Here is a 14,632-nt window from a genome sequence, read left to right on the forward strand (position 1 = left end):
CTAACCCAACCGCAAAATTTTTTTATTAAAATACTGTACCCGACCCGCTTATTGTAAGAAGTAGTCTATGCTCTTGATTAACTTAATCGTAGCATTATTGAGCTACGCAAAACTGGTATCCAAGAGAGTCATATGCATTTAAAACAAAGTAGGCCTATTCAAATTGTATAGTGATTGCTCAGCAGTTGGGAAACCTGCGTTTAGTCTTTAGGCTATATGACTCAACATTGAAAATAATTAAGGATTTTCCACTACAAATTCTGTTACAGCCGTTCGTCACATGAATGCCTAATTGAAGCTCTCCTAAGCATAAAATGCAGGCATAGAATATTTTTAAGAAACTCTTTATTAACGTCTTCATCAATGGACCAAAACAGGTAGCCTAAGACCTAGTCCTATAAGCTACAATGTGCAGAAATGAAAATATTCACAAAATTATATTCATAAAACTAAAAACAGGGCTTAAAAAAAGAAGGCTAAAAGGTGCCGACTGTTGGTCAAAATTAGCTTTTAGCCTAACACAGAAAATAAACACAAAAGATAGCAGTGCACGCTGCATGATAGGCCCAATTGCATTCAATTTTGTAAGAAAATGAAATAGGCTACAGTAGCCTAGGCCTACTCTTCTTTAGCTTTCCTCGCGCTGTGGAGAAATAATATTACGTCAACTGTCTCTGGGTTGAGGCGTTTTTTTCTAGCCTCGATGACACGGCCTGCAGAGCTGAATGTGCACTCACTGGCTGCACTTGAAGCTGGAATGCAGAGGATCCTCCTTGCCAATGCACAGAGCCTCGGGAAGGTGTGCGCCTGTCTCTCCCAAAATTCAAGCAACCGGTCCTCGTCACAGTCATCCGGAGTAAAGTGCGCTGCAAGGTACCTCTCCAATTCATCCTGTAGGCCTACATCAGCACAGGAATCATCGGCCCATTCTGCAAAGTCCACTCTGGGTCTTTTCTCTCTCTGACTTCCGTCAGTGACGTCTACTGTATGGAAGACATAATAGCCAAACTTTGTCAATAATGTAATTTACAAGCCTCAAATTCAAATACACCATTCATCATTAATAACACAGCCCTCGCCTGTAGATCTCCGTGGTGCTGAAGTGCTTGTAGTCGGAATCTCAGGAGAGTCCGCTGCTTCATAAGAGATAGGGTGTATGAGGTCGCCCATGGGCGGACTGGCCATCTGGCATACCGGCCATTTTCCCGGTGGGCCGGCGCACCTTTTGGGCCGATAGAATAGGCTATATATAATTTAATCATTTTGGCCAATGATCGGCCCAAAGGAAGGATAATCAGCGGCCCATTGGTTACATTTCCATATTGACACTCGACTGATCCAATAACAGCTCATGTCAGGCCCCACCTCTCCCATTTTGGCTCAGAGCCAGGATTCTGTGAGCGCATCAAAAGTTAATCGAAGTTGCCTACACGAAATTGTGGCGGGTGCCGGTAGTGACAATTGTGCAAAAGTAACACCAATGTAGAAGCTTCAAAAATACAATATTGCAAGTAGGCTAGCATATGTCAGCAACATGTTGAAGTTCGTTGAGTTTGAACGAGGATGTAAGCAAGCATACAGAGCAGAGGGCCAGTGAGCAGGTGGTGGAGAGAGCCTAGTTGAGGCTACGTGATAAGAACTCAGTTGTGGAGCAGGTAGGCTATGTGTGACATGCCATGCTGACGATGATGATTATTATGAGATATGAAATGCTATAATGTAATTATATGGTAGGCTAATGAATGAATGATTTGCAAACCCGGACAGCAAAAGAGTATAAAATCGATGTTAATTGTTGGTCAGATTGATCAGTTTACATCAGACACCCAAAATTCAACATTGATGGGATGAGTGGTGGTTGGTCTCTCAAAGTAAAGTGTCGAAAGGGTTCTATCTTGGAAGGGTTATCATGGTAAAGATGGGCTAAAAGACTGTAGACTGACGGAAATGTAGGCTACAAAATGTCAAGTCTTATTCATGCACAAGCGAACTAAGCTCTATATAACCTATAGGCTACTGGAAGACATTAGTTCATGTAGCTATACTGTTTCAAAATGTACCAGCAATGTAGGTAGGTAGTAGGCTATAGCCTACAGGAATAAAATATTTCCAGCAACAGCCCTATTTATTTGGTGTTGTTTCAGTTGTCCTGATAGTTGGTATAAATCACTATAAATTAATGTCTACGACAATCTAGGTAATTTAGCTATTTACACATAGGCTTCAGTAATTGTTTGGTGCTGCTGCCAATTGAGCGTTGTATAGTTTAAATGTATCCTATTGAATAATTTGAGATGATACTTTTCAAAAGGTACTTGTTGCTCTTGGGTGCTCCTTGTTGGTGCCCCCCACCCAATCCCAATCCTCCCCCACCTTTTTTATGCAGCCCTTGCCACTTAATCTACTAAACCCCTCTTCTACTGCACTTTTACCCCCATTAATGCACAAATAGGCTGACACCAGACATAATTTCACTGCATTTCTTACTTCCAGTAACTATATGCATGTGACAATAAACTTCCTTGTATCCTTGTATCCTTGTTTCCTTGTACTTTGAATTCAAGCAGAAACTCTTCTTTAATAATTGCTTGTATAGCCTACTTAAATATGGAGATCATGTGCTTTATGGCTACCTCTGATTGATCAGAGCGATAGCCATGGTGATAGCCAATGAGGCCTACATCACTTTCAGTGCTCCATGACAGAAATATGCATATTTAAGGGTAATGCAAAGATTGTGTATTTAATTAGGTGTGCCCGACCGATTTGAGGGCCACTTGGGCCAAATATGCCAGGGCCGATTTTTGGTCACCAATGATGAAAATGAAACGTGGCGATTTTCTAGGCTGATTTGACAGAACTATATTCTCATTCCAGCGTAATAATCAAGGTAACGTTGCGAACGTACCATGGGCGCAGCAGCACAATGCAATGATATCATGCATCTGAAAATAGTCCCCGTAGGCTAACTTCCAGCAACAATGTTGAGCTAAATAGATAGATAGATAGATAGATAGATACTTTATTGATCCCCAAGGGGAAATTCAAGATTAAATTCAAGCTGCAGCAGACGAATAGGTTAGTGACTGGATTATTACGCCTGAATGAGAGTATAGTTCCATGTCAAATGTCAGACAAGTTTTAAATAGGAAAATTACCGTAAATCTTGGTCACTTTTAAGCGTGATGCTAATGGGCGAGATGCTAATGGTCTAATCTGATTCAATGATCTATGCTAGGCTGGAGCTAAAAGTGGTATAGGCAGACTCAGAGAACGGCTGGATGAACTTGAGAAAGGTAAAAATCAATTGTTTAACTCAAGAGGGGTTGGGAAATCAGTGTAATTCCCCAATACACCTCTGAAGTTCGCCTACAAAAAAGAACCAAAACGGCCATCTTTGCCCATATAAGGAGATCCGGTTGTTAATTGAAGCTAACTACCTACTGTATGGCAAGTTGCATTGCAAGTTAGCTCTGGGGTAGGAAAAATCTAAGTGTGCTGCTTTCACATACCGGAGATCACAATATCCACTCGAAGGCAGAGGACAAAAGTGTGTTCAGGAAAACGTCTGTATTTCAGACTTTTTCATCCCCGCGAGAGTTTAACAGGTGCGATAATTCAAAATCCCCATGTTATTTTCCCATAGGAAAAATTGAAAAAAAGATGGCAGCTTTTTTGTAGGCGAACTTCAGAGGTCTATTGGTGGAATATCCCTTCAAGTTGTTGGCTTTTAGGCTGGGTATCCAGTAAACAATTTCAAGTTTAGAGGGCAAATTCTCTCACCTAAGAGGATAAACAACTTTTTGTTTTTCATGAAATCTGCATTTTGAGTTGATGGTCTACCAACGAGGCTGTACAATCACAAAGCTACCACATCAAACTTGAAAAGATATGCTCAAGAGATCCATAGCTTTCAGAAATTTTTTTTACTTTTGTTATTGATGATGTTTTGTTTTTAGAAAGCTGTAATTTTCATTCATGTCAATAAAATGTTTTTCTCATAATTAAAATGTAATTTGTCATGAAATAGACTAGGTAGGAGAGTACCAATAGTACAATTCTAAATCATACTAATAATAAAGCTTTATTTGTATAGCACCTTTCATACACAGAATGCAGCTCAAAGTGCTTTACATTTGAAGCATGTAACACAATAATAGTCAGTCAGTCATTATCAATCACTTTTCTTTGCTGTTTATGTTATACTCAGCAACATATCAAAAATATAGAAAATGACGTCATAAGACTGGCAGCCTTAACCCTCTTACCCCCCACAAGCACGCCATATGGCAACTGTGGCAAGGAAAAACTCCCATATTCCAGGAAGAAACCTTGAGCAGAACCTGACTTAATAGGGGAGCCCATCTGCTTCTGGCTGGCTGCCCTCAATAGTAGCAGATGTAGAATAATCTGAAAATGTAGTCTACAGGATAAGATGAGTTAACTAAAAGCTTTCCTGTACAGGTATGTTTTCAGATCTTTTTAAAAAATATTTACTGAACTCGCCTGCTTGATGTACAGAGGCAGGGTGTTCCATAGTTTGGGGGCATAATGGATAAACGCAGCTTCTCCACTTTGTTTGTGGAGCACTTTGGGTATGATTAAAAGATTAGAATTGGATGATCTAAGTTTCCTTTGTGGTTGATAAGATATTAAAAGCTCAGAGATATATGAAGGTGCTATGCCATTCAGAGCTTTGTAAGTAATTAACATAACCTTAAAATCAATTCTATAGGAAATAGGGAGCCAGTGCAGTTCAGCCAACACAGGGGTGATGTGTTCTCTCTTCTTAGTCTTAGTTAAAAGTCTAGCCGCAGAGTTCTGTATGAGTGCCAATTTCTTTAGATGTTTTTTGGGAAGACCAGTGAAAAGTGCATTGCAGTAGTCTAACCTGCTAGTGATAAAGGCGTGAATTAGTTTTTCTGCATCTTGTTGAGTTAAAAGGGCGCACTTTGGCAATGTTTCTCAAGTGGAAATAGGCTGTCTGAGTAACTTTACTGATATGGGGCTTAAAACTTAACTCTGCATCTAAGATGACACCGAGGCTTGTTACTTTTGGTTTGACCTGGTGTGCCAAGTTCCCCAGATTACTAAGAATAATATCTAAGCTTTAGTTTTGGTCCAACCAGAAGTACCTCTGTTTTGTCATCATTTAGTTTCAAAAAGTTTTTGCTCATCCACTGATTAATGGAGGTTAGGCATGCAGTGAGGGAGCAAAGGCCATCTGGGTTAGTTGGCTCCACAGAAAGATACAATTGGGTATCATCTGCGTAGCTGTGGAAGTTTACATTATGCTGACTTATGGCGTTTCCCAATGGAAGCATATATAGAGAAAATAGCAGGGGACCAAGGCAGCTCCCTGGGCCACACCAAAAGGCAAGTCATGTTTTTCAGATACATGATCTCCTAGACTGATATAAAAATCTCTGCCAGTAATGTAGGTTTGAAACCAGTTTAGAGCATTATCAGAGAGACCCACCCCCACTTAAGCAAAGGCGGTGAATTAGGATGCTATGATCAATGGTGTCAAATGCGCACTCAAATCCAGAAGAATAAGGATTGAGACTTTGTTTGAGTCGGTAGCTAGTCTGAGATCATTGACTATCTTTACTAGAGCCGTTTCTGTGCTGTGATTTGATCTAAAACCTGATTGGAATTTTTCAAGGATACTGTTTTTTTCGTTGAGGAAGGTATTTAACTGATTGCAAACAACTTTTTCAAGTACTTTGCTCAAAAAGCGATAGATTTGATATAGGCCTGTAGTTGCTCAGATTGGTATGGTCAAGATTTGACTTTTTAAGTAAAGGTTTCACAACAGCGGTTTTAAAAGCAGTTGGAAATATACCTGTTTCTAATGAGGTATTTATTACCTTGAGAAAAAAGGGAGCTAAGCCATCATATACTTTTTTGAGGAATGTAGTAGGGATTGGATCTAAAACACATGTTGAGGAGCCGGTTTGAGTTATAATTTTACCAAGCTCAGATTGAGTAATAGTGCTAAAGGACCTTAATTTTGGGGGGCTGTTTTTGGGTGTACTATCAAACATATTACTTGTGTTACCAATAGCCTCCCTTATAGAAATGACTTTGTTTTTGAAGAAGTCTGCAAATTCTTCGCATCTTAGAGAGGATGCCTGACTGAGTGTATCAAAAGGTGTTTGATGCAATAGCCTATCAATGGTAGAGAACAACACCCTAGAGTTTCCACTGTTTTCAGCAATTACCTTAGAGAAGTGGTTCCTCCTCTCATTCGAATAGCTCTATTATAATTTGCAATTTTTTTTTTTAGAATGGCACGGTGAACCTGTAACTTAGTTTTTTTCTCCATGTTCTCTCAGCTTTCCTACATGATCTTTTTTTTTTAGATCATGGATATTTTCGCTTCATCCAAGGTGTCAGTTTGCTACAGGGCCTTTTTTTAGTCTTTAAAGGGTGCCACTCTGTCAAGCAGAAGCCTAATTCACGATTAAGAGCCTCTACCATTTGATCAATGGGATGATGTAAAATATCTAAATTTATGGAGTCTATAAGAGCTATGAACTGCTGTTCTGCTCTAATGTCCAAGAGTCGCGATTTGATTGCAATTTCGGGATGAATTTTTGGAGTATGTAGTACAATATTAAAAGATACACAATGATGATCAGACATATTTATATCATTTACTGATAAGTCTGTGACTTCTATCCCTCTGGAAATGACTAGATCAAGGGTGTTGCCAAGGTTGTGGGTGGGTTCTGTAACATGCTGCTTTAGCTCTAAACTGTCCAACACATTAAGGAACTTACTGGCTTTAGCATCAGTTGTCTTATTGACATGAATATTGAAGTTAAGCCATTTACAATTATCCGATCATAGCTAGTGATGATGAGCGACATAAGTTCAGAAAACTGGTCGAGAAAGCCAGTCCATAGTTTAGGAGGGCGGTATAAGGTTAATAGAAGTACAGCTGGGTCAGCCTTCAGAGTGAGGGCAATATACTCAAAGGAAGCGAATTAAGCCAAAGTTGACTTCGTGTGCAACTATATTTGTTTGAGAGAATGGAGGCAATTCCACCACCTCGTTTGCCTTGTCTAATTGAGTGGAAGAAATTATAATTTGGGGGACAAGTCTCAACAAGAACAGATTCGCTGTCTGAAGTCAGCCAGGTTTCAACAAGAAACAGAAAATCCAATTTTTTTTCACTAATAAAATCATTGATTGCAAAGGTTTTGGTAGTAAGTGCACCTATATTTAGTAAACCCATGTTAGCTGAAAATGCCTCTGGCTTTTGAGGAATATGCTGAGGTATGGAAAGAATATTTGTTAGGTTTCTAGTTTTAAATTTGTCTTTTCTTTTTTTTTTATCGTTGGGTAGAAATCAACGTTGGAATAGAACTATAAGCATAAGTCATGCTATTGCATGACACAGCTTGATCTATGGTAGTAGTATTGTATGTTACCCTGCAGAAAACATCCACATGTCAACTCAAACTCATCCACATGTATAATGCCATTCGAATCAATACCTGGGGGGCGTGAATCTGTAATATTTTCTACAGAATGTCAATGTCTCAGTGTGGGCGCTATGTTGTCAGAGAGTAGCCTGGCTCCATGTTGGTTTGGGTGGAGACCATCACGCTTCAGCATACTGGGCCTCTCCCAGAACAAGCCCCAGTTGTTGACATAGGGGATGCTTAGGGAAGCGCAGTAGCGTTTGAGCCAGGTGTGGAGATCGAACAGTCTGGACCATCTCTCAGCACCTTTTCTGTAGGTAGGGAGAGGCCCAGAGATGACAAAGCGTTTTTCTGTGCCCATCAGAGTGGTGATGAGAGTTTTGTAGTTTTCCTGCAGTGCTACTGACTGCTTATCTCTGATGTCGTTAGTGCCTCCACGTGTACAATGATGTTGTTGACCTTGGTGTGGCGGGCCAGGATGCTTGGGAGTTTCTGCTGGATGTCAAGGACCTTGGCACCAGGGAAGCAGTAGACCTTGGAGGGACCGCTACATGATGGGGAATGCAGAGGTCTCTAACCATGGAACTGCCGATGACCAGGGTGGAGGTTGATGAGGTCCGGGGAGGAGGGGGGCACGGGGCCGACTTTGAGGAGGGACCAGGATGGTTGTCTCGGGGCTGGAGGGGCTCCTCATCCTCGGTCAGAATGGCATAGCGATTTTCCAGTCGTATAGGTTGGGCTGGGCCTGAGTGCCGTCGGACCGTCTGCCGTGCTTGTGATGCTTGCTTCTACGCCATGGCTCAGGCTGGTGTGGAGTGGAGCTGGCCAGCAGAGCAGGCTTGGTTCTCAGCAGAGGCGGGGAGAGGCAACAGGGACAGAAGTTGCATTAGTGCATGGCATGGTTAAAGTATTGGAGGACAGAGTGAAATCAGGGCATCTGGCATTTGTGTGTGTAAGAGAGGTAACGTTACTTTCACGGAGAGAATGGTGTCGAGGAACTGTTCATCCTTCTCAATCTGATGGAGGGTCGCTATTCTGGCTTCGAGTTCCACTATCTTTTTTCGCTGAGAAGGGCGCATGAGTCGCAGCCTGGTGCACAGCTGAGGGGAGGCATCGTGTCGCGGCGAGGGCTCGCCGGTGTCAACTGTTTTTAAACGTTTGTTTGCTAGTTGGCTAGCAACAGCGATATCGTGCAGTTCCTTGATAACTTCGAACACAGGTAGCGGGTAAGTAATCTGAGAAGATCTCACTTTTATATTGAGTCACTAGTTTTGAGAGACGTTAGAAGGAATTTGATGCTTTCTTCTTCCAGATATCGTTTCCTTGGCCCGGTATTATTTGCAGCCCTTGATACTGGCTTAACGTTTAACGTTAACGTTTGACAGAAAAGTTTGGCGATCAAGGTTATAGAGTCCGATAATAATATACTTAATATTATACTTAAATTGCATGCCTTTATGATGCTTAAATTATCATATGACTATACTGTTATGATCATAATTGCAAACTATCAAGGCACTTATTACAGTCAGGAAGTACATTTGAAGTTAATTTCAAATATTACAGAAGCATGCTAAATTAATAGAAATGAGGATGATAAGAGTGTATTCAAAATACACTACTACACTATTAGTTATACTGTAATACCTTTTTAAGTACATTTCCAATACACTTGTGATTGGAAAATTGTACTGCGACTGTGTTCTGAACACTTTTAGCTCATGAATCACTTTTTGTATAATGTACTTAAAAACACTTAAAGTTAAAAGTTGTTCCATTTTAGCATACTATTTACACTTGAAGTGTTGTCAAGTAGTTATTAAGTTGTACTTAATACATCATTGAATACACTTCAGTACACTTGGATTTAACAAATAAAGTACAAACTATACTTAATACACTTTATAAAAAGTATAATTTAAGTAGATTTTTTTCACCTGGGATGTCAATAACATATTGAAGAGATGAGTTTGAAAAAGTAAAGCAGATAGAAAGAACTGTGCAGGGGAGAGAGAGCGTGCACAGGTATTTTATGATTCTTGACTTCTGATGTTATCTTGTTAATTCACTGAAGCCTTATGATTATGGATAGAAGAAACATTCTGAAAAGGAAAGGATTAAGGCAATAAGGAACAGTGCTATAGCAGTGTTAGACTCATGTTGCTGTATCAACAGATGAGAAGGACCTGAGAGTGCCACTGGCGTGACTACCTCATAAGCTCACAGGTTGGTGAAGGAGAAAGCTACATCTAGCTAGCTAGTTGAGCAGTGACTATGTTTTTGTGATAAGGCACACCATTGAAAGCTTGAAAGCAAGAATATCCCTGGCAGACCTTCACAAAATATGACACCATACCTGTTACACCACAGTTTGAGAACCACTGCCTCCATTTACTGTCGGCTAATGCACTTTTAGTTGGAAGTCTGGTTGGATAGGCTATATCTTGTTTTTTTAACAGTGTGATGTCCCCACGAAATGTAATTTCTGTTTATAAAAACAAAGCAAAATGTTTTTCTTCTAGTTTGTGGTCAATTTCCCTTGTGAGTTAAACTGTTTTTATGCATATGTCTGGATAATGGGAGAGTGTTCAGGGAGAGTCAAACGACGGATCATGCATGCGTGTTTTAGGCATATTGCAGGTTCTATTCTGTGACTGAAAGTGCGCAGAAAGTGTGCCTTTACTTAACAGCATTTAAGAAATGTCCTCGGGGGTGACCGTGCTTACACACAGTTGCGTGCAATGCAGTTCTGGAGACGCATCTCGTCCAATTTACATGAGCTTACGTCATCCGTTGCCGAACTGAATTGTGGGTCCGTTGATTCGCATTGCTCCCATCGCCCCCATCGAAAAATTCAACTTTTGCTGCACCAACGGAGAGCAATGGAAGGCACCAGCCAATCAAATTACGGTTATAGGCCTACTTCAAGGCATTTGCATAGTAGGCTACACACCCCCGACCGTCTGGAACACCCACTGGCATGCAGTGACGGAACGCATTTGTGTGTAAGCACCTTGACTCCCATGGACTCCCGCAAAATATTTTGCTGTTTTTGTGTGTGTGTCGGCTGCTGTTGATTTCCTAAGTAGTAAAATTGTACGGCAACAATTCATGCGCTATGTTTTTTGCATGTGCTTTATTTTGGACTTGGCATTTAATTGCAATTACCCACCGATGGAAACATAAATCAGTGCCTATGGCTCAAGGGGAATCGGCTAGTTGAGCAGCCAGACAGCTAGAGTCTAGATGCGTAAATTCAGCAACATAAATCCAACAGCATAAGTCCGGTAACATGGTCTAAATCCAACAGCGTAAGTCCAGCAGCATAAGTTAAACAACGAAAGTTCATATCGTGAGTCCATTGTTCCAAGGCCCCCGCAGCCCGGTTCCAAACCGCTTTTGATCTGGCATAAATTACTGTAAGCAAGCCGCAGGTGTGCCACTCACCTTCAGCCAGCCGGAATCAATCAGCCAGCCAGTCAGCAGGGGCGTGGTCGACACAGCCAGTAGACAGAGTTTACTACAGTACTATTGCAAACAATGCGACCCCGCTTAGAGTGAGGCCCTATTAACAGTTACTGTGACATCAAAATGATTTTGGAAATGTTATTTTCAGGTTAAATAATAATAATAATAATAATAATAATAATAAGTCTGCTTTAAAAGGCATAAAATTGAATCACATCAGTGTTTCCGCTAGATTTTTTTTTAACAGTGACATGTTTTTTTTTTTTTACTCTTAATAACCCCTAGAACAAAGATATAATACTCTCCAAAAATTAACATGTGAATCCCACAAGCCCCCAAATTAGACACATACGACCCCCACTACTATAACCCATGCATTAAACCCATCCATGTCACTTGAACGCTTAAACATACCGGTAGTTCACGTTGACAATAGAGAAATGCTTAGCTTACTTTGTTTATGACAGAAATTGAGTTTTGTGCCAACATGTTGTAGAAACACAATCCACAACACTGCCTTTGTTTGGTGCAAATCTCCTTTACTTTATAGTCCGCAATTCACATTAAGCCTACTAGGCCATCACCGCGAGTGCATATAAAATGTTTTTGACCAAGTTTTGCCATTTACCTTCGTTACTAACAGTCGTTGGCATTTTTACTGCGTCGATTCACGATTGAGTGCGCATCTAATGTAACAGCGGTGTCTTCGCGGAGACATCGACTCTCCAGTTTCATTTTTGCTGTTGTTGCGAGCGAGCTAATAGGCTACGATTTGGGAAATACTTTCAATACGATCAGCTTCAGAAATGAATGGGTTTTCCTTAGCCTGTGCTACACCTTTCCACCAAGTTGTGCGAAAATTGTAGTTTTTGCGATGTTGTCAAACATGCGTAGCACATGGAAGCTCTTGATGGCGCATGCCACTAACGTCTATAAAAAACAATATATTTATGGAATAAAACTAGACAGGTACCTCGGTTAAGAATTGCTGTTTATTGTTAAACTGCAATTTTCAGCAGCCAGCGGAGGGCATTTAGCCTATTATGCTTCCGGACAATATTTTGCATCTCCCCTAATTCTGAAGCAGTGGCACCGCTAAATGAAGAGGAAACACTGAGAAGAAAGTTAATGTTTCAAATAGGCTACATCAATACAATATATAATATGTGAAGTGAAACTGGATGGGCCATAATAACCTCTGAATAGTTTTAGGCTACTTATTGTTAAATTGCAATGTGAGCGGCAGCCAGCAGGGGAGGATACGTCTGATACGATTATTTAAAAAGTAACTGCAACTATTGTGCGTCTATTGTGCGTCTGCCCTGATTCTGATACCGTGGGGGTATTAATTAAACCGTGGCGGACCGCCATGCTGAAATAAACGTAGAGGAAACACTGCACATGGACCTCACAGCTGTAATCTTCCCCACCCACATTTCCTCCACATTCCATGACAGACAATTGTTAATCCTAATATATAATGTTTCTTATTACAGGACATAAAGTTACAATACAATCGATTTAATATGTTTATTGTATTTGCAAAAATTAAAACAGCACATGATCATACAGTGGATTTCTGAAGTGTTTGTCAAATATTTTTTGTCTGTTATATACATCTGTCATGTAATATTTTGCTGGTTACACACATTTTTTATCCAGGCTGGTTTTCAGGACAATGACATGGCATAGCAGGCAATTGAATTGTTGAAAAAGTAATGTTTCAGTCTTGAATCTTGAGAATGTTTTTTCTTTCTAGGTCATTCATCTCCTTTAGAATGACTGCAACATTATAGCGCAATTCTTGGAACTTCGAAACAGGAATCTGGAAAAGAAAAAAAACAGGTTATAAAATGATGTAAAACAAAAACACTTGATAGGGTAATGTTAGTTTGGTTTCTGATATATGCAAGGTGTGGTTTGTGGAATGGGGGATTTAGTGGCAGCTACTTCGGAGCGGTCGCTCTCTCTCCAGTTTCTCTCAACTAGTTTTGATGGACATGTCAAGATGAACTGTGCCGCGTTTGGGCATTGGGCAAAGGGGCTGTGGCCACTAGGGGGCCCCGGCGCGGGACATTTAAAAAATAAAACAAGTGTCTTATCTTCACCCGTCTTTGCCCGTATCAATGCATGCCATCACAGACAACAATGGCTTCACATGAGAGAATTAGGAAATATGAAAGCGGATCTCGAAAAAAAGAGAGCGCTTCAGCCAGACAATCTCAGTAAGGCGCGCCAAAACCACGGCCGTACACACTGTGCGTATCAGCCAGGCTACTCAACAACGAGAGAGAATTTCCCCTGTGTGCGTGTATTCACACCAAATTGGCCTAGGCTACCATAACTTCTCAACTCTGCACAGTAGCATATTCCATTAACTGCATGCCAGTAGGCTATTTACAATTTTCTGTAAAGTAAAGTTGGTAACCTTATCAAAATCAACTTAATGCAGAACTATGCACGCGCACACCTTTTGTTTGAGCAGGAGAGATACACAGGCATGCTACAAAAGTTGTAGGCTAGCTTGTTGTTTTCTATTACTATCAGTGCTGGTTATCAGCACACAATGGTATAGGCGAATTCATTAACTCGACACTCATCATGGATATACCGTATTTTCCGCACTATAAGGCGCACTTAAAAGCCTTTAATTTTCTCAAAAAACGACAGTGCGCTTTATAATCTAGAGCGCCTTATATATGGATTAATTATGGTTGTTATGGCTACCTTACTCAGGGGCGTCGCGGAGTAGGCCTAATACACGTGCTTTACCATAACATTAGGCCTACAGTGTGTGTATAAAGACCCCAAAATGGCACCTGTCAAGAGACACGCTTACAACGCAGAATTCAAACTCAAGGCCATCAGTCACGCAGTAGAACATGGGAATAGAGCAGCTGCGAGAGAATTCAACATTAATGAATCAATGGTACGGAAGTGGAGGAAGCAAGAAGATGAGCTGCGTCAAGTAAAGAATATGAACAGAAGGAAAGGGAACAAAGCGAGATGGCCACAGTTAGAGGACAAAATTGAACAGTGGGTTATTGAACAGAGAGCAGCAGGTAGAAGCGTCTCTACAGTCTCTATTCGACTGAAGGCAACAGCGTTAGCACGGGACATGAATATCGATGCCTTTCGTGGCGGGCCTTCTTGGTGCTTTCGTTTTATGAAAAGACGTAATCTCTCCATCCGCACACGAACTACAGTCTCGCAGCAACTGCCAAAAGATTACAAAGAAAAGCTGGCCACTTTCCGTGCATACTGCAAAAACAAGATCACTGAAAAGAAGATCCAGCCAGAGCACATCACCAACATGGACGAGGTTCCCCTCACCTTTGATATCCCCGTGAACCGCACTGTGGAGACAACAGGGACCAGGACGGTGTCTATACGCACCACAGGGACCGAGAAGTCATCCCTCATTGTAGTTCTCAGTTGCCAGGCTAATGGCCAGAAACTTCCACCCATGGTCATTTTCAAGAGGAAGACTTTGCCTAAAGAAAAGTTTCCAGCCGGCGTCATCATCAAAGCTAACCCAAAGGGCTGGATGGACGAGGAAAAGATGAGTGAATGGTTGAGAGAAATTTACGTCAAGAGACCGGATGGCTTTTTTCACAACTATCCGTCCCTATTGATCTACGACTCCATGCGCGCCCATCTCACCGATGCTGTCAAAAACCAAGTTAAGCAAACTAATTCGGTGCTTGCCGTCATTCTGGGTGGATTAACTA

At 41.1% G+C, this 14,632-nt stretch overlaps 1 protein-coding gene across 2 annotated transcripts in view; it reads right to left on the reverse strand.

Annotated features, from left to right (window-relative positions):
• Nucleotides 1-12,417: 12,417 nt before the first annotated feature.
• The window catches only part of commd5 (COMM domain containing 5), a 35,663-nt gene continuing 33,448 nt past the window's right edge, over nucleotides 12,418-14,632 (reverse strand). For both annotated transcript variants that reach the window (XM_048231243.1, XM_048231242.1), the window contains one exon: nucleotides 12,418-12,726. In XM_048231243.1, the coding sequence (XP_048087200.1) occupies nucleotides 12,625-12,726 (102 nt within the window). In that variant the 3' untranslated portion in view covers nucleotides 12,418-12,624. The remainder of the gene's footprint in view (nucleotides 12,727-14,632) is intronic.

The sequence above is a fragment of the Alosa alosa genome, chromosome 21 (genome assembly GCF_017589495.1).
Source record: "Alosa alosa isolate M-15738 ecotype Scorff River chromosome 21, AALO_Geno_1.1, whole genome shotgun sequence".
Taxonomy (NCBI): Eukaryota; Metazoa; Chordata; class Actinopteri; order Clupeiformes; family Clupeidae; genus Alosa; species Alosa alosa.